This window comes from Dermacentor variabilis, chromosome 5, assembly GCF_050947875.1.
Source record: "Dermacentor variabilis isolate Ectoservices chromosome 5, ASM5094787v1, whole genome shotgun sequence".
Lineage (NCBI taxonomy): Eukaryota > Metazoa > Arthropoda > Arachnida > Ixodida > Ixodidae > Dermacentor > Dermacentor variabilis.
Genome location: NC_134572.1, coordinates 32,496,846 through 32,517,654, shown reverse-complemented (window position 1 = coordinate 32,517,654; position 20,809 = coordinate 32,496,846). Strand labels below are relative to the sequence as shown.

The 20,809-nt window shown below is 45.3% G+C and overlaps 1 protein-coding gene across 1 annotated transcript in view; it reads right to left on the bottom strand.

Annotated features, from left to right (window-relative positions):
- LOC142582414 (aminopeptidase N-like) overlaps positions 1-20,809 on the bottom strand; it is an 85,490-nt gene that overhangs the window by 15,562 nt on the left and 49,119 nt on the right. Inside the window, exons 2-12 of the mRNA XM_075692108.1 lie at positions 10,778-10,933; positions 10,222-10,324; positions 9,793-9,913; positions 8,573-8,727; positions 6,965-7,078; positions 5,067-5,201; positions 2,742-2,807; positions 2,556-2,621; positions 1,455-1,612; positions 639-730; positions 4-137 (exon numbers count right to left, since the gene is read on the bottom strand). Coding sequence (XP_075548223.1) covers positions 4-137; positions 639-730; positions 1,455-1,612; positions 2,556-2,621; positions 2,742-2,807; positions 5,067-5,201; positions 6,965-7,078; positions 8,573-8,727; positions 9,793-9,913; positions 10,222-10,324; positions 10,778-10,933 — 1,300 coding nt within the window. The remainder of the gene's footprint in view (positions 1-3; positions 138-638; positions 731-1,454; positions 1,613-2,555; positions 2,622-2,741; positions 2,808-5,066; positions 5,202-6,964; positions 7,079-8,572; positions 8,728-9,792; positions 9,914-10,221; positions 10,325-10,777; positions 10,934-20,809) is intronic.

The following is a 20,809-nucleotide window of genomic DNA, read 5'->3' as shown; positions in this document are numbered from 1 at the left end:
TACCGTATGCCTTTCCATGAGCTGCTTAATCAGAAGCTTCCAGTTTTGTTCATCGTAGTTGACCTTGTAGAATCCCACTTGCTGAACGTTCGCAATGAACCACTCCGACTTCGATGTTGGCAGGTCCGTGATGACGGCTGCGTAAGATAAGAAGGCACGAAACAATTCGCTGGCACTCTCCATCAAAGTCCACAAGTGGACAAGGAAGAGGAACGTTATCGTGCGCCCAAATTTAGCAATCAGACTTCTACTATAGTAAATGTACTTCACAAAACGACCTGGCGAAGCCACCATCAACTTCTCGCATTAATTGACATAGAGGCAGTCATTCGTTGGTACTTTTTCTGCGCTACCACGGATCCGCATACATATTTAGGAGGGAGAACTTAGCGTGCCCATCCCTTTAAATTGTTCTTGGTTGTGCGTAGTACCTAACAGTAGTACCTAACAGTAACGCATTTAACCATAGCCATAAATTCAAGCTTTTGCTTAGCTCATTGACGTGCTATCAGATCATTCGTGTCTTTAACAGCGCGCAGCGTCGTCTTATTTCAATAAAGCGCGACCGGTGAAGAAGTCGCCAGAGCAAAGGGCGTTTCGCTGATGAGGAGGGTGGGGTGGCCTTTTTCAGTACTCACCTGTTTTGTTGGTAAACCACAGCTTGGGTTCTGTGGCATTCCAATTGGGACTCCTGACGTCAGTGTAGGTGAATGGTATTTTCCAGAGCGTCCTGAGAAAAAGCGAGGAGGTATTGCTGCTGATACCGTAAGAAGGTCGAATTATATTGCTGCATTGATTTCATAGAAATTAGTGATGCACAAAAGGTATCCCTGTTTTCTTTCTTTTAATTTATATTTTACTAGGCTACAAGGCCATGTCATCGTGGCTTTCTTGGATGTCAGTGACATCGTGAAAACGAGGGCAGGCAATAGACAGATGCACGGAAAATTCTTGCATCCTCAATATTTGATTTCGTGTTCGCACTGTCTTGTGATAATCACCAGACCAACGGGCTTGTTACGCGCATATGCTGAAAAAGAAAGATGTGGCTGATCAACTGAAGGCACCTAAGTGAACTGCTACTAACATTGATACTAACAGCTGCAATGTCCGCAACGATTTGCTGATAGGATTGCCGCTGCAACATAAGCTGCTTGTTCCATGCGCAAGTACTAAAGAGAACCTGCATTATGCAGGAATCCTAGCCCACCCAAGTCGATCTCAGATGTGCCAAGGAAAGCGGTGCCAGCTACGTTAAACAACGAAACTAAAAGTAACATTGCGCGGCCTGTAATTTTGGGCTGAATAAAAGTCTTACACTACTACTACTACTTAGTATGAGAAAGCAGATCGCAAAACGCTATAACGTTCTTCGCCTAGTAAAAGAAAGGAAATGCCCTGATTGTGCTATTTCAAAGAAAGTATAAATAAATAACGTGACGAAGTCAACTCACTGGTTGTCCGTGCTGCCGTCGACCAAGAAGCGCTCTTGCGAAATTTTTGCAGTGCCGCTCTCGTACGACCTTTCGACGGTGATGACCGGGTAGCCCGTCTGGAGAGTCCACGAATCCATTACAGCCTTCACGTCCACGCGGTTGCCTTCACTTTGAGCCTGCGTTCAACCGAACAAGCTTTTAAATACATGGTCCCTGCGGCAGTGTTTCTAGGTGCATCTTTTTTAACAAGTGACCATGCAGGTAACTACTAGTGATTTAGACGCGATAGCGTTAAAGGCTCCGTGTCGTAGAAAATCCGGCGTCGGCGGCAATGTCAGTATGAGAAAAATCATCCCGATCCACGCAGGCCCTCCGCGTAGTGCACAGGCGTTGCTGAACTAATTGAATTTCTCAAAGTAATATGGGCAAGGAAATTCGTAAGCACGACTTACACACAACCTACAGACAGGATAGCGTCGAAATGTAATTTGAATATACGAGAAAACATAACTATGTTCCGCGGTAACTCAAACGCAAACCCATTTTCCAGCTGAAGTTTGAGGTTTGGCGCGGCTGTGCACTATATACCTCCGGGATCAGCCTACACAAGAGGCCGCATTTCTACCAGAAAGCTCGCCTTCGGGCATAACGTTCGCCGCCATCGTTTCCAGGAAAACGTTACGGTTACATAGGCTGCAGTTGCCGGGAAGTGTGAGAAGCAGTGAGGGATCTATATATTATCGTGTTCGACTCTTACAAGGCGAAGCTTAAGCGTCATTTTGTTTTATGACCCTACGCTTTTTCACATCATCAGATATTTGGGGAGAAAAATTAAGCATGCGGAACGCTTGAAGCCTTCTTCTGGTTCAAATTACCATGTAACGAAGACTTGTTAACGCCACGTTCAGATGACTGATCACAAGAGCCACGCAAGGACACTATCAAGATAGCACCCATACATGGGATATCTTGTTTAAGTTCATCCAATCAATTGTTCTTACTTCCGTGCTTTGTAAGTGTGCCGCTTATGGTTCACATTTTCCCCCACTGTTCTTCACATAATTTTAAAGAATATTATATTGACACCTAGTTTGCCCGATTGTTCATACTAAATCTCACCATGGTGAGCTCCTTCCAAAGGTCGTCCTGGCGAGCGTTGTTGAAAGACCGTTTCTTCAGGTAGGTCTAGAAAAGAAAGAGCAAACATTTAATAAACTCCGAACTATCTCCCGTACCGCGTGCTGACACGTAATATATAGACAAGCAAGTTTTATTGTAGTTTGCATAAGTTTCATTTGATCTTACCGATACACCTTTCCTGAAGACTGGTTCTGTGAGGAAGAAATTCATCATACGAATTATAGATGCTCCCTGAAAAAAAGAAGAAGCAGAAGTTCGAGCGTTAGTTGAATTTCGATTAAGCAAGTTTCTACACAACAAGAATGTGAGGTTGGGTGAGCGGGGAAAGGGGAGTACTATCTACCTCTGAATGACATGGCTGCATTATCGAGCTAAACCACTGTCGAGTGCCTACTCGCGGTGAACGCAGGCACTTAGCTGTTCCCATTTTTTCGCGAATGCAGGATCAACGTGATGGATCACGGGTGAGTATGTAGCCTTCAACAATAGACTATGTGCACTTTTTCTGCTCATTTGCTTCACACCCTCAAGAATAACACCAAGGCGAAAACATCAGCTGAATCACGGTTGGGGTGATTTTCGACCGTACTAGAAACGATTCCGCACAAGATTATAAAACAATATGATTATTTAAGCCGAGCGCAAACAAACACCGAAGCTACCACAGTCGCAACAATACGTTCGGAATATTCAAGAGGGTTGGAATGTTACGTTTAAAATTAAAATGAATCCAAAGTACGAGCAAGTGCGGAAGCTTGCAAATTCGAAGCGTACATGTGAGCTTCGTTATACAAAGCTGTTTAATATAATTAAATAAACAGGAAACAACAATCGATTATTAATTTATAGATAGATAAAAGATACGTATGCAGACGCAGATATAGAACAGCAGATGATGCATAAGTTCGTTGCCTTTCTTATTACCTTGCTTTCCTGCTGTGGAAAATTATTTTGATTTTCGTAAGGCAAACTTTTTAGGGGCGCCAGAAAAATCACCCTCTACCCAAAATACTCAAGAGACTTCATTAGCTGATAGAATTACAATGAACTGACTATGCTTCCACAGTTTCAAAACGAATTATAACGAAAATATAGGCCATTTACACTTTACAAATTCTAAAGACAAACGTAATTTTACGTCTCCAACCATTATAGGGACACTAAAGCCAAATATTAAATCAAGCTAAAGTGATAGATTACTGCTCGACAATCTCTAAGGCGTCAATATTATCGCGAACACAACCTTAATAATTCAGATATTGAGTTAAATGGAGGGCATGATTAGAGACCCCCACGGGACATTGAAGTACTTGCCCGATGGTGAAAGCACTTCTCATTTAAATTTTGTTGCTATTACTCAAACACTCTTTGAAAAAAAAAATCCTTGTATTGTATAATTAGACGGAGTAAAAAGCTGCTTGTCCAATTCTATTTTATTTTTAGAAAAAAGAACTCATTGAAATGACCTTGAAAACGACGCGGGTGGTCGAAAAGTTTCGTTCGTTTTCGCTCGCCTTCGCGCCGCCCACGCTTTCGCCTTTCAGTAGTATCGTTATCGCGTAGTGCTGCGCTAGTTTTTCTGGCTCGCGAAACTCGCACAAACTGCAAGTAGCAGAGCATTCAACTTCCATGTGATTTCGCGCGACGCGCGAACGGTCTACGCCACTTGACCATAAAGCAGCTTCAGCGGGCAATCCACCGCTCTGTCTTGGCTCGGTACCGCCGTCTGTCGGGCGCCGTTTTGCACAGCAATGACAGGAAAGGGTGGTGATCATAGAGTTTCTCACTATATTACCTAGAGGGAAATCTGGCGCTGCTGCGCTGTTGTATGCATGGGAATGCCGGTATATTGTGACTTCGGATTGGCATCCTTTTGGGAGAGCTAGGACGCCTTGAAGACGGGTCTGGCATGCACCATTCCGCGTCTCATAATGATTCATTTTCTACTACAACAGCACGTAAAAAGCGGTTTTAGCTTGATTATTACACAAAAACATGATTCGTTTAATTATGAGAACTTGATATTTTATGTGCAATTATATGAAACGAAAAGAAAGTATTAGCGGGCCGCTGTATTTGACTCAGTATTTGCCTTGCCTTTAGTGTCCCCTTTAGCGCCGAACGTTAAAGAACTTTCTGCTCACGCGGTATGCACCTTTTTGCCTCTGCGGTAGCAGCAATGTGTCCATAACCTTACAAAAACTTCGCAGTTCTTCGCCTGTCCTTCATAATTCGCGCGTATTACGGCGTCGATCTTTCCTGGTGCGTTTCATGGTGCGTTTAATTTTCATGGCGCGTTTGCCACCAAAACCTGGTGGTGGCAGCCCGATGCGCCGACAGCATATGATAGTTGAGGTATAATGGCAACGGTAGATTAGTGACACAGATTTGCAACACTATGCTAAAGCTTTATGCTGCTCTATCCGTGAGCATCGTCGCACACGACGAAAAAGTATGTGCGCGCTAATGTGGGCGCTCGTTGAGGCCCACCTTTCCGTAGGAGATCTTGTCAAAGTTTTCAATGATTTCGTCAGGGTTGTAGACTGGAACCGAAACAGGGTGCGACGACTTGAGGGAGTCAAGCTCCATGACTGGCTGCAGTTCGTCGGCGATGAACTGTTGCGCCTGTTATAGAAGAAAAACAAAGAAAACAAACCCCACAATGAGCACTCTTGGAACCATGGGGCACAGCCGAATCAGAGACCGTAATCGCCGTAATATTCCCTCTGTACTTAACTACCGTATATCCTCCTGAGATCAGAAATCACGTCAGGAATATAGCCACATTTCAAGTTGGTTATAATAGTTTGCTGGTATGTTACAAATTGGAGCAACCATTTTTCCTTTAAATATTGCGGTCAGCAACATCTCCATGCATGTGGACAAAGCAACGTCACAATGCATATGGACAAACTGACAGTCTCCTCATGTTTGCTGCCGTAAAAACCGCTATTATTTGCATAAATAGATAGGTGAAGATGTAACATGGTGTGGCGTGTTGATGCTACATCCCGAATTTATAGCAAGTAATATCGCAGCATTAAGAACGGGCTGCACGAGTGTTTTCTGTCGTCTGTAATGACACAATGGTATAGATCAAATTTCAATGTTCTCGAAAGGTGACGGCAACAACATGACTGAACCACTTCTATACCGCACCGCGTGCACCTTACTGCGTATATCCAAGATAAATTTTACGTAATCGCTTCCGAGTCAATCTTGAAAAGGATAGAAAGCAACGCGCGATATATCGTACAAGAAGTTTCAGTAAGATATACGTCCGTTTTGCCTATTTGGGCAAGAACTAGGCGTTCTAAGCATATTGAATTTACCGGGTCTACATGTACTTGACTTCTTCCGAGCGACATTACATAGTAAATGAAGTATGTTAGGGTCTATGTAATGGCACTCGTAATTAATATTACTGAAGTCAAATAAGGCCAACCACACTCTGTACAGCGGTTGACATTCGCAGGCTCAGCACTCGTTACAGGCGCACAAAAATATTTGCGCACAAGCCGTCACGTGACGGACGCGTTTTCTAATCGAACAACGTGACATTAAGGCACGGAGTCAACGGTGCAGCAATTGTGTGCAGCGCAGGTGCCCTTTAACGACACTTCTTGCGCGACGAGTCTCCGTGTGTTGGCACCTGGCGTGCAAGCAGACGCAGAAATCGCAGTCCGAGCGCTCAGTGCCGTAAATGTCGCTGCGCGTGAAGCCCGCGAACGTGACAGCGATGGTCTCATTAGAACTATCGCCCCCGTGTTTCAATCAGTCTATGTTCAGTCTACGCGAGAATTACTGGCGAAGAGAAGTTAAGGCTGGCTTTCGAAATACAAAACGCATTTTGCCATTTCGCCGAATTGCTGCGTTAAGCTGCGTGTCTTCTGATTTAAGCAGCACTTGTTGTGTGCAAATTTATCTGCAGATTGTTTGAAACTACTCAGATTCATTACATCTACTTTTATCTTAGCATGTGACGACATTTTCAAGACACGAGTTCTCAAACTAGACTTTCCGAAACAGGCACTTTGACACCAATGAATGTTATCTTTTGCTTGGATTATTTTGGCGTCCCGTCTGCCAGAATCATTCGCGAGCTTTCTGCAGTAAATCAATTTACAGAATAAAGAAACGAAATGCAAATCGGATGTGCGTTGCGATCATGTTATTCAAAAGCTCCATTTATCGCAAACCAAACCTTTTATCACGCGTAATAATGACACGAGTGGCGCTTCGCCTATAAGCTATAATCAGTATCCGACTATTGGGCACGGTGCATGATTAATGCATAGAAAAGTAATTTTTACTTTGCACAGGTATGGGAAAGTTTAATAACGTGCTTCGTAGCCCTGGCTCCGATACACAATGGAAGCAATACTCACCATCTCCCAGTCCTTGTGCACGAAGTCCACGCCCAGATACTCAACATAGGTAGCGAAGCCTTCATTGAGCCACAGGTCGTCCCACCACTCCATGGTAACCAAGTTGCCGAACCACTAAAGCAAGAATGGACAAAGTCATGGACGTGCTTAGCAACTTCTTCGAGATTTGATAGGCATGTGAACGAAGCAAGCTGTACACATAATAGCTTGACAATGTTCAGTTGTGGCTATGTTGGCACATGTTACGTAGTGACGTACAAAGACGACAGAAATAATGAAATGATACAGAGACGGTGCTAGCGCCGTGTCAGTTTCACTTCTTTACTTACTTTTTTTTTGCCGTAAAGCACTTCATCATTTGAACGAATGGCACACTAACAGTATGGCAGCCTTAGTCAAAGACGTGAGTGGATTAAGCAAGTTGCTGTTAAGGATGATACACATATATGTCGATAGAAGCAGTGTCTACGTGTCTTATTGCGATAGAAACTATAGGGACACTCCAGATGGATTTTCGCCGTCGCCGTAATCTTCCGTTCATTGCTTTGATATGCGAGGTATGTGCTATAGTATTTAAACGCCAAAGTTGCTCTTACCAGGTTTCATGGTATTAACGTAATTCTTCAGAACTACTGACAATAGCAGCGCGCAAAAAAACAGTCTAAAATTTCATTCGCAGCCCATGCCTTTTATCTTAAATCTTCTAACTCAGACAATTCAAAATTACAAAAGTGTATTAAGGTTCGCAATCTGACAGTGATGTAGTTTTGCTGACGCCGGTACGGGTGCTCTCTACGGGCAGTCCAATGGAACTGGAAAATTCTAGCACCTGTGTGCTAATACTCTCCAGGGCGTCACAAATCTTGGCACTTCAACCATTTTTGCCGACAGCAAATTCACTGAACAGGCCTGGCCAGGTTAGACGATTGAATTCTTTAAGCGCACTAGAAATTGCACGGACACGCACACGCCGTTGTCGTGCTGTCCCGCTGACGGTGTATAGGCGGATCGCGCGCGAAGGATTAGATGGTCTCAAGATACGCGGATTGTGTTCCAGTGCAAACAAATACAAGGCGAAGCAGAGGTACCGGCAACGCTACACTCAATCGCTTATGCGGCAGAGCAAGGACAGCGTTCTTAATTCCTTACGCTACCGGCATGAGTGTTGCGCACTCATAGTATAAGCACACTCGCGTTCGTGATGAGCTGCAGCGGCGCAGCCAGGGGAGGAGGGAGGAGGCGCACCCCCCCCCCCACGCGCTAATACCCCCCCCCCTTAAAAAAATATCTGTGTTAGTGTGGGCGTTTTGATTTAGCCCCCTCGACAGGCGGAAGCACTGCCATTAGTAGCGATTACGCGTGTTCGCACAGTCTTATTGCATCCAGCGCTTAGAAAAGTGTAGCTTGCTTTGAAATTGAGGCCAACAGGGGCGTATAAATATCAATAAATAAAATCACAAGAACGTCTGAAGCCAGAGGAACGAACATCAGACAAATCCGTGTGCTCCATTATTAGTATGGTGGCTGAACGATTTCAGCGATGTATGCGCTGCTCCCTCTAGTAGGATTTTGACACCACCTATACAAGTGTTTTTTGAAGGTGCGTACCTGATGTGCGAGCTCGTGCGAGACGACGACGGCGACACGCTGCTTGTTCCCGGCCGACGACTCGTTCGGGTTGAAGAGCAGCGCCGTCTCTCGGAAGGTAACCAGTCCCCAATTCTCCATGGCGCCAGCGTTAAAGTCTGGCAGTGCGACCATGTCTGTGATCGCAACATAAAAAGGGCTATCATTGCCATCGGTAAGCCCGTGTCACTTCGTTTGCACGTGCACACTAACTAACTCAAAATATTCCGGCAAGAGTAAAAAGCTACTAAGTTGGTTTCAGTGTCGAAAGAGGGTGTCGAAAGATCGTAGCCATGACTGCTTGCACAACTTATGGCTGGAACTATTCGAGTATCATATACTGTATACGATGACGACATCAGGGGGAAAGGCTACAATATGCGACCGGAGTTTAGGATCAAAAATACCGCGTATTTGAACTGTCATCTCGAGAATTACCGAAGGATGGCCTTGATAGTAACGAAGAACATTTTTATGATATCTGGAACCCGCCGTGGTTGCTCAGTGGCTATGGTGTTGGGCTGCTGAGCACGAGGTCGCGGGATCGAATCCCGGCCACGGCGGCCGCATTTCGATGGGGGCGAAATGCGAAAACACCCGTGTGCTTAGATTTAGATGCACGTTAAAGAACCCCAGGTGGTCAAAATTTCCGGAGTCCTCCACTACGGCGTGCCTCATAATCAGAAAGTGGTTTTGGCACGTAAAACCCCAAATATTATTATTATTATTATGATATCTGGAAAGCACACATCATACAAAGATACTCTTGCAAAATATCTCTCTTTCAGAAACCAAAGCACTAAATAACCTGAAGTACTTCATTCAGTTAGGAGTTCTAAGTCTGCTTGACCATTTATTTAGTTGTAAGCCCAATCGTGTGCAAGCACTTCACCACAAGCGCGCAACCTTAGCACGAGATGGCACGGTGTCATAAATCGAAGATAGTGAACCGATACAGCAGATAAAACAGATTATGACAGTTCTGTAGCGTAGCACACGGCATCACTACAGACGTTTTAAGCCGAAAGCTTAAGTTGCATTGACATTATAGTCCCTCGTCCTTAGTCAATAAGCTTCAAATGATAGCTTTATTCGGTGGTTCTTGTGCTACTAAAAAATAAATATTACTTTTGATGCGGCGGGGCCAGGTGATAAAACTTCGCTCGTATGCCTCAACAGCTTTTGCATAGCCTACTACTCACCAGTCTTTGGGAGTGGATACTTTTCCGAAAAGTATTTCTCGTAGAATTCTAAGATTTTTGGCCCAATTGATAGCGAATATTCCACGGCTGAGATGGCATTCGGCCGGGCCCACACCCTGAACTGGAAGATAAAAAAGCCTGAAGTGAGCAATGTGAATTGTGCAAACAAAACATACACTTCGCAGACAATTAGAAGTGGGTAGCAGCTGCACGACGTGGTTAAAGTATCACCCCAATAAGCTTCCCAGAGGCGTACCTTGGCAGTAGAAAATTGTACCTGTTTAGAGGTAATTAGTTTTACATTTCATCTTGATATTGCCTACTTAAATACAGAGCCATGTGTTGATGTATTGTACATGTCCACACTCACGCACGCACCGTATAGCACACACAAAGCGAGGCATATGAATAGAGCAAACCACGGCTCACCTTAGTGTCACCCCGTGACTCGAAGTCGCTCACTACGAAAGCCAACAAGTAAGTAGACATGCGTACAGTAGTCTGGAACGCATCCGCCTGCAATCCGCCAGGCCTGCGAGAAAAGGATGGTCGTGCAAAATTAGAGAGGTCAGCGCATCCGCACAACATCGCGCAGTTCGCGCAAAGGTGAATTATTCACACATCGTTGTTTATTTGTTTGTTTGTTTGTTTCCTTGCGTGTTTGTATTCTCAGGCTTCGAATGAGTACTAAGGCCCCAAAATGGACAGTTTTGGGCACGGCTAGGTCCGTGTGTCCACAGCCGCCTACAAACTCGAAAACGTTCCAGCCTGGTGTTTGCCAAACAAATTCCAAATGTATTGTATCTATGAGACAAATTCGTGCTCCATTTTCGTGCAAGAGCGCATGGTTCTAAAGCGAACTTGTGTACGAAAACTCAAGAGCTATAACTATACATAATGTCGTCCATGTTCAAACCCGGCTCCTTAGACCATACATCATTTAAAGGGATAGCAATATACAGAAGGAGATGATGAGGCGTCTCACCTGTTCGTCGTCGAGCCGATAGGCATGTTGGAGAGCGCCTTCATGCCGGCCGGCCGCACGATGGTGACGGCGAAGGTGGCTTTCATGGCAGGCTCGTCAAAGCACGGGAACGCCCGACGGGCGTCCGTTGCCTGGAACTGCGTCGCCGCCAGCCACCTGCGCAGAACGACGTGCACCGAAATGAAGCGACGTACTACGTGCGGTAATGATGTGGCGATAGAGCATTGCCACAACAACAAAAAAAAAAAAATATAGGGTTGAACTCGAGGCGAGCAATCGCCGCCAAGAGTGCGTGGTTGCGGTTTTGGTTACTGGGATGGTTGCAGCCCTGACTGTCAACTTTGACATTGTATACGGAGGTGCGTGGGTCACTATAATTCTGACCCTTTCTATTCATTCGATGTTTGTATTTCGCTGAGGAAACAAACTTACGAAATGAGAAAACAGATAAATGGCAGTTGACCACAAAACATAAGTACAATGCTCATAAATAATAAAATAATGGGTTGGAGATGTTTAGGAATTCATCGCGACTGGATTTAAGAGCACGGTACAGGATGATTTTGCGGGCGAAACAACAATCAAACAATTTACTTGGAATAGAAATAATGCTTGATGAGGAAAGAAAACACGATGTAAGAAACACTTGTATAGTGACCTAAATCAGACGACGCACTTGTGCCTTGCGCCACGCACACCCGGACACGCACGCGCGCACGGTGTGCGTCCACAAGCGTGTGTGTACAGGGCATTGAGTTGGCTTAGTTGGGGGCCCTCGCGTTTACAATCAGCCACATTTTTAACATCACGCGAGCTACGACCGCAGGCTATGTCAGCGCCTTATAACGGCGAGAACTGGCGAGATCGGCGATAGTGCTTGCAGGCCGACAGTGTATACTCTTCAGTGCAAGCGTCGTCGGTTACTCCCTTCCCTTTAGGCTTTGCACACGTCCTGCCTTTCTTACCCGCGAGATCCCATTTTTCCCTTCGTTCATACGAATTCCTGACAATGTATCGCGCGCGCTAATAACTTTCGATTTTCCTTGCACCGCAGAAATAAGCCTATCGCTTATCAGGGACGACAGCGCTTCCTTTCCGTGTGCCGCCGTCAAAGATGCTCACGCACTGTAAAACCTATGCCTAGAGTCAGGGCCGTAAACTTCGCCACGGTCCGCGCGCACGGTTCTTTCGCTGGAAACACGGCTGAGAACGCTACAATGCGACAGCGCATGAGCGCAGTCACGTGGTTTTGTTTCATATATCGCGGGTTTTCTTTAAACACCGAAAAATATAACCACGCAGCATTTACGTTGCCACACACACACGCAAAAAAACAATGGATCGGCCGTTTTTGAGTCTCCTCTACAACGTAAGGAAACGCACTTGGCCCTACAGTGAATAATAAAAATTGTGCATAAGTGATCTTAAACAATGAACTAAGCGGAATATAAATAATACTCTAAGGAGCGCCTCATGACGGCAAACCATATGTCGTTGGTTCCATTCAGATGCGGTTGACCACTTCCCTTAAATCAAGTTCGTTCAAGTTACGTGAAACCATGAATATATATATATATATATATATATATATATATATATATATATATATATATATATATATATATATATATATATATATATACGCACACGCACATACACACACAGCTGACCATCGACACTTGCACTTCGCTGTTCAAGGAGGGGCAGGGCGTGTGTCGAGTGAGCTCCTGAACAACACTTTGCAGTGTGGTGAATGCAGTTTAAATCATGAATACAGGACCTCAAAGAGATGCGACATAATGCTAACGCATTTTCTCGAATTTACTGCTAAATCGCCACTGCCTATATATATCTATTTTTTAATGTAGGATTGACGCTGGCGGATGTGAGTCCTTCTCTAATATACGGCGTACCAGGCGGTGGTCATACTGCGAGTGCGTGCTTGCGCGAACTGTCGCTGATCTCGAAGTTTCTCCGCCGTTATGTAGGATGCTGACCAACAGAAAAGCCTGCGCTCGCGCAGTATAGTTAAATATCTATAACGACTGTACTAACGTGAAGTTAAATAAGCTATAACAGGGGAAGCTCGCAACATTGGCGCGATGACAGTCACCGTTGGTCTTTCTTCATGGTTGACCATTGACCCTGGTGATAAAACGCGTAAGCCGACGACATATTCTGTAGCCCTTCCTCCCACGCAACGCGCTGTGTAAACAACTGTCACAATTGGGCGGTCTCTCTTCAGAGCTGGGCCGATATCCTGCCACTACACACGTGGCCGAAAATTCCTATGGATAGTGTTGACCTGCACTGCATGTGGGGAAGGACTCGGACTGTGACCGCGACGTGTAATATGAATAGTGCACTGTTAAAGGAAACACCGAATTAGTTTTAACTAGAACGCAGGATACACTTCTTAGGGAGAAAGTGCTTGATGTGACGCGTTAGGTAGCAAAATATCAGGCGAACATTATCCCTGATGCCGAAGTGTCAATGTAGAGCTGTAACCAGAACCGATATGCTAGTTTGGTGCTCCGTTTACCAATTGACCGCACTGCTCATACACTATATGCAAGTCGTGAAGAAACTAGTTTGTGTATTCGCGTTAGCAATTACGTTAGCAATTATGACGTATTTGTTCAGGGACTCTATACTTACTATACTCGGCGAAATGCCGAATTTCTCTTTACGCAACCGTTGAAGCGATTACAAATAAGATTTGTTGCATCTGCCACAGCGAAGAGCGACGGTTCTTGCAACAGACAGTGCAATGAACCCGTTCTGAGCCCGAAAACAGAAAAAATTATCTTCTTTTCCCCTTGCTTTGAGCAGTGTGCACACCTTGATTCAAGATTTCTTTTCTCCATCCCCCAACTTTGCCGGTGCTCGCTGTAGCTGTGCTGCCGAGTAGGAAACTTGGAGCGCTGGTCATGGCCCTGAACATGTGCCTGAATAGAGAGCTCGGGCTACGGTGCATGTGCCATTGGGTCTGAATGGACAACGTATTGCTCGTGTCATCCACTACTGCTGCTACCTCGCTAACTCAAACAAGCTTTGCATCATTTATATTCCGACAACGTGTTGAATCTGCGTTTCCTTTTATTTTAGTTTGTATATATATATATATATATATATATATATATATATATATATATATATATATATATATATATATATATATATATATATATATATATATATACCCCTCAAAAATGTGTTCTAGCGAGGAGTTCACGCGCCCTGTAACAAAACTGTGCAGCAGCGTAGCCGCTCTCATGCACGCACATTCGCTCTCGTGACTCCCTTCGACATGGCTCTGCACAACATCCTGCCCATTCTTTCCCTATGTTTCGAGTTTCAACACGGAACTTGCAGTCGCAACACGATGTTTCACTAAATAACCTACAATTATACTCTTAAACACGACTTTGAGGGACACCTATAGCAGATTTGAAGCTACAAGGTATCCGAATATGTCACTGCAGTAGCCTATCACCAGTGGGCTTAATAACCGCGAAGCACGATGTTGAACTTGGATTTGTTGCTTAGTACCTATGGTGTTGGGCTGCTAAGCAGAATGTAGTGGGATCGAAACCCGGCCAAGGTGGCCGCATTTTGATGGGGGCGAAATGTGAAAACAACCGTGTACTTATATTTAGGTGCAAGTTGTTAAGAACCCCAGGCAGTCCAAATTTCCGGAGTCCCCCACTGCGGCGTGCCTCATAATCAGATGGTGGTTTTGGCTCGTAGAACCCCATAATTTAATTTAATTTTGAACTTGGATTTGTACTTGTGCGCTCTCCTTGTGCTTTAAGTGCAACAGCTTATGGGCATATGTCTTGAGTCATCGCTCGCGCACTCCAAGAGACTTCCGAAACTTCCTATTTCATGAACAGGCTCGTGTTTACTTTTCCTCTCTTTTTTTTCGGCATGTTCTTCAGGCTCAATAAGCTACACGTCTCTTACAAAGATATATTTATCCCGTCTTTAGAATGTCCATAGGCATTTCTGCACGAGAATTGCAGACTCCCGGAAGTCTGCCAACGGTTTTGTGAGCTTACACTTGTCGTTTGTTGTATAGGTATATGTAGTCACAATTCGCTTTGATATCTACGGACTGCAATATAAACAGAAAGTAAATTTCTTCACGGCTCCTTTGATAGTCTATAGTTATTTATGGATCAAAGAACCACTTTGGGTAGGAAAGCAAGACAGCCTATAAGAACGCTACATATTATCTACAGAAGATTTAACTCCGTTCTTATAGGAAGTGATATTACGGTGCGGTGCATAGGTTCGCTTGAGTTATGAAATTACGGTACGAGACTTATTACCAATGAGCGCTGCATTCGAGACCGTGCCGACGTACCGGCGTTGACAGCATCTAATATTTCCTAAATGGTGGATTCACACGGAAAGCTGAAATTACGGATCTCTTATAATATTTGCTTCACGTGACGAGAGATCACTCATAACGACTCCAATCCGTCTGACGGCAAAGATGCCACGTATACGGCGTGCCCTCAAACCCCCTAAAAAAATGTGCATATAGCTATAAGTTATAGTAGTGAGAAGCTTACCATCCTCGTTTCGCTCGCGAAACTGTTCAACACGTTCCAAGATTGGAGTGGCAACTACCGCCGAAAAACTAAGCTAAGCCCTTGCTGTAGAACTGACTCCATGTGATGCAAATCTACACCAACGCTTCAGCTCCATCGCTAATGACTGGAATGAAATGCCAGCTTTTCAATTAGTGCGCGGTCAGCAACGAAACGCTCGAGTTAAATGGAGCGAGTATCGTTCGCGCTACGGTTGCTTAGGCATCGCACCATGTCCTTATGAAGGATAGACAGTTTAAGTTAGTCCTCCTTCGTATATAGGTTCCACTAACTCCACGCGCGATAAAGTTGCGAACGGTTCAGATAATCTTTTAAGCCATTTCAAGATCAAGTTAGAAACTTCATTATCCTAGTTCAAAGAGATATCCGCTTTAGAGCACAACTTTATGTAACGGTGAAGTCGGGCAGCGCCTCAACTGTTTACAGCTCAGAGAGAAGAAAACGGAACAAAACAGTGGAATAAAAGGAAATAAAAGCGGGGAGCGCACGCTTTCGCGCTCGCTTCCGCACTGCGCGCGAGTATCAAGCATTCACGAGGCTTGACCATCATCGCACGCCTTTCGGGAGTGCTGAATGCTTCAACGCCGAGCGCTCACGAGTGTTGGCCACGTTTGCTCATTCATTTGAGTGCGCGGATAAGGGCGACGCGGTGCTGCTACGCGCTCCCGGCGTCATCAATGCGCAAGCAAGGGGCGCGGCCGACGGTGCGGCGGGCCACAAGGGTGCGACCGCGCCCGCGCTGCTCTCTTATTCAAGCAAGCTGAGAGCTTCGAGAAGCTTCACGGCAGCGCGATGTGCGAACAGCCAGAGGGTACGGAAGTTAGAGCCGGGTATTCTAACTTAATGAATTGCTTTTACCGTATGCTAGATATATTGTCTGCTTCCCTTTTTTCCTTATTTACGTTTTTTCTGTGCATTTTAAGGTAAACTAGATGTTTCTAGCATTACTTCTCTCTTGTTTAGTTGTCTATGCACCAGGTCGCTTTTTTTTGCGCTGAGCTGACGATGAAACCCCAAAAAAGGTCACTATTTAAAGGCATTTCGACCTTTGAAACTTTCCATTGTAAACGGTGGTTATATTGCAATTTAAAATCATTTTGCAGCTGCTGGATACTGTCAGTTTGCTTATTTTTAACTTTATATAAACCAGACTAGTGTCCAAATTTAACGCAACCCTGCCGCCGCGTCAAAGAAAAAATAAGTTCCCGAATGCGCCGCGCTCTACTGGAGTTGACAGATTGCTCTCACGAAAAGAACAGCAACGCTCCAGGCCGCATCAATATATGATGCTGGCCAAAACCCGGCAGCATACCCCGGGATGAGTATTTGCTATACATTTCCATGTTTGAACAAGTCACTATGTCTAGTTCTAGATTTTTTTTTTTCACGAGAGCAGACGGGGGCAAGCAGATTGCTGGTTTCATATATCGGTGTACTTGTCAAACATCAGACTTCTTAAATTTGGCATTCATACAGTCTTTCATCATGAAGTTGCATTATCGAGATCCGTGAGCACATCACAGATATAAGGCGGCAGTGCTGAACCTTCAGGGAATGCGAGCACGTGTCACACAATACTTGTCGCGTTCGGGGAGCGTTCCTGACAAGGGTGAGTCGAGGAAGCTTGGCGCCTGCCATCTCAGATGTCATTGTTTTACATAGAACATTAGAAAGGACAATATGGGGGTTACAGTCTCTGCAGAAACTGCCAATATTAAGGTTTATTTATTCATCGTGGCAAATATTTGGGAGAGAAATCGGTTGCTATATAATTCCACATCGGTGACTTCGACATTGCTTTTATTTCAAGACGGCTCGAAGACGCAGAACGCATATTTGTGTTTAAACTGTTAATGTCATGTAGAACTTCGAATAACATGAAGCAGCTTCGCATTCCTGGAGAAGGTCAAACTAAGAGAAGTCGATAAGAGAAGTCGATTTGCTTTTTGCAACGGCGCGTCCGGTTCTTCAAGGTCACGAACGACATGCGCGTTATCAGTGTTACTTGTCAGCAGCTACTTACCAGTGTTACTTATCAAAATTACTTGTTATGAATGTACCGAGCGCAGTGTTCTCAAGAAAGGAAACGCAAGTAAGACTGACTATTGATTGAGGAAAAATACGGCCCAAAGGATACTTGCATGATTGCAGCGATGTTCGAGCTCTCGAGCGATATTTGTACGAAACTACGGCGAATGCGGAAGTAGCGTCTGCAATAGTGCACAACCCTACTTGAACAGCGGCCAAAAAGCCTCTCCCCTTCAGCCAAACTTGTTCGCAAAGCGCCGTCCGCCCGAAGAATGTCGTCAGTACATTTTCCTCAACGCTCAGTCGATATTAGATTGGCCGCGATGGCAATGAGATCTCAGCAAATAGCGATTGCGCAGCAGATGCGGCACTAAAGTGGCAGATGAACTGAGGAACCGCGGGCTGCTGACGGTGAACGAACACACGCCAAATATTTTTTAGGAGTCTGGAAGAAATGCTGAGCCCTCAAAACTAGCACGGTCAAAATTTCGCGCAGTCTTATCGCGCAGGCTCACTGCGCGCAAAAAAAAGGCACCAATCAGATTACCTCAGGCCAGAAGAAAGCTGGACGAACAAGGACGACGTGCATGTGATGCAAAAGGTGTACATGCGGAATTTTAGGGTGTTGCGCTGATTAGTTTCATCTCGCTGTAGAAGCTTATATATCTGCATAGGTTCGTTAATTAGAAAGGAGAAAAAAAGAAAGGGTAAACAAATTATCGACTACACAGTTTGAATTTTTTTAGCATGACATGAATGTAAATGGCAGAGTAAATGTCGGGGGTTAGTGTGTGGCTTCGTTGTTTCATGTGCTGTTGCTCTGAGAAAGTATTCAAGACGGATTTGGTGAAGGATATATACGCAGAGTTCTCTTGCTTAAAATAATAAGAAAAAGAACGCTGTTGAAAGCCAGCGCAGTGCACGTGTGGTCTTTGTCGCTTTGCCATCTCCTGTCGAGTGGCCAAAGTTAGTGTATGATGACGTTCTACCAACAAGACCAGCGTGCAACCCTTGTAGAAATTTTGTACATGTCCGAAAAAGGAAACATTGGAGAGCCCTTCCAAACCTCTTGCTGTGAATCCCACAATAAAAAAAAAGAGTTGTTCTTTTAAGGATGGCACTCGTAAAGCGGGCAGCCGTGTCAAATAATAACAACAATGAAATATTACTGACATCAGAAAGAAAGTGAACTGCGTCGGAGTTGGTGCTGGCCCGTATGCGGCGTATAGCTACCTTGCATGTGGAGAGAAGCTGCATGAGACGGAAAGCTAATATATCAATTAATACTTCTTAAACACAGTGACTCGGCGTGCATGATTAGCAGTTTGCGCAATGAGAATAAACTGCGTACATATTAAATTCGGGAGCTTTCCTCTAATCCCACTCAAGTAAATTCACCACAAGGAGAGACGGAGACGGAAATAATTGAGAAAAAATCATTCAGTTTAGGTGAACTGCCATTCATTGCATTCCGTGTAATTAAAGTGCGTAAAATAAAGTATTTTAAAACCAACTTGTCTTGCAGTTTTATGTCTTCTGCTTCTATATATAAAATGGTTATATTAAAAGAAATATTGATTTGAATTGTAGAATTGGAGACGATCATCGGGCCTGCATCGGGGCCGGTGGGCTACGAGCATGCGGCGATAGGGACGATGGTCGACGAGCTGATGGCTAACGGGAGTGATGACGCCGGAATGACGACGAGGGCCTGTTCCAGGGAGCACGAGCGTCATTGTTTGGCTGTTGCGGTGCCAATGGAGGCGGGTAACAACGCTCGCTCCGTTCGGGGGGATAATAACTGGTGATTGGCGGTCGCAGAGGAGAGGAGACGGTACGGTTGTTACAATGGTGAGCAACGTGACCGATACGCCGACAGGCAAGACAGATTGGCCGATTTTCTGCGGTTCGCGACTCGGCTGGATTTCGGTAACGTGCAGGATACCGCGGACCAGTCGATGCACCAGGAGCATGAGACAGCTGTGAAGCGGTAACGGCACATACATAATGAACTTCAAGATTAGCCACCTCTTCGCGGACTATTGTCTGCACAAATAATGCTGTAGGCAAGTTGTTCGGTTCACTGGGGCGGGAACAAATGGCTGCACGAGCCATGGCTTCAAGGTCTCGCCGTACTATCTGTGTCAGTTCACCTGTTGATGATGGTCGCTACACTCTTAGCCTGTCGTCACAAGAGGATGCCGCAGCTGTCTTCGGCAGACGTGCGAACGGCGTTGCAACGCGGTGCCTCTTCGCCTGCTCAAAGTGTTGACACTCTTTTATGATGTACTGTACTGTTTTACGATTTTTTCACATGATTAGGTTGAAAGCATCGTCAGCGATCCACTTCAGTACATGTCCAAGCTTGTCTGCCTCAGCCATATCGCTGTCGGCCTTACGGCACAGAGCCAGCACGGCCGGGATGTAAGAGACGTATGTCTCTGTGGACGTCTGGGCGCGGGTCGCTGGTTCTTTCTCACCGGTGCCCTTCCGTGCGGCGGAAAGACCGAATAAGTCCCTCAGCTTCTGTTTGTCCCAGTCATTAAAGCTATTCCTCGTGGTTTTCATACGACACCTTCGCCGTGCCTTGTAGATAGAAGGCCAAGTTAGCCAACATAATCGTCGGGTCCCATCTGTTGTGGGCACTTACATGCTCAGACGTTGCGATCCAGTCTTCAACTTCGAGGTGGTCGGTGCCGCATAACGTTCCTGGATCCCGCGGCTCAGCCAACACAACCGTCGGGGTTATAGGCGTTGATGTGGGCCGAGCCATTTCGGGTCCTGTTTCGTCCGTCATGTTGTCCAGTCCGAGGTGACGACCGCTGCGGAGCTCCGTTGTTGTTTCTGGTGTGTATACCCAGCACCTCTCATGAATTTGTTGCGTTGCAGAAGTCCAATGTAAATACGTAATTATAATGGTTACAAAAGAGACAATGATGCATAAACAAGATGACTTTCGAGACCGATTCCACCTCTGCACGTCAAATCTTGTTCTGACTGGCGCGATTCTTGGCGTACGCCGTAGTTACCACGTTCAGCCGCCGTGGTGGCGTGGTGGCTTTGGTGTTGCGCTGCTAAGCTTGATGTTGCGGGATCAAATCCCGGCCGCGGCGGCATCATTTCGATGGAGGCGAAATGCAAAAACACCTGTGTGCAGTGCATTGGGTGCCCATTAAAAAACCCCAGGTAGCCAAAATTAACCCGGATTCTCCCACTACGGCGTACCTTATAATCATATCGTGGTTTTAGTTATCAGGTTTGCTGTTAACCCCGACGCACACAACAATGCGCAGAGCGCGTTATCCTCAACTATATAGTGCTTACTACAGCCCAGCTTATACACACTTTCACTGAGTATCAGTCCGGCTCGAAAAAATACTACTGC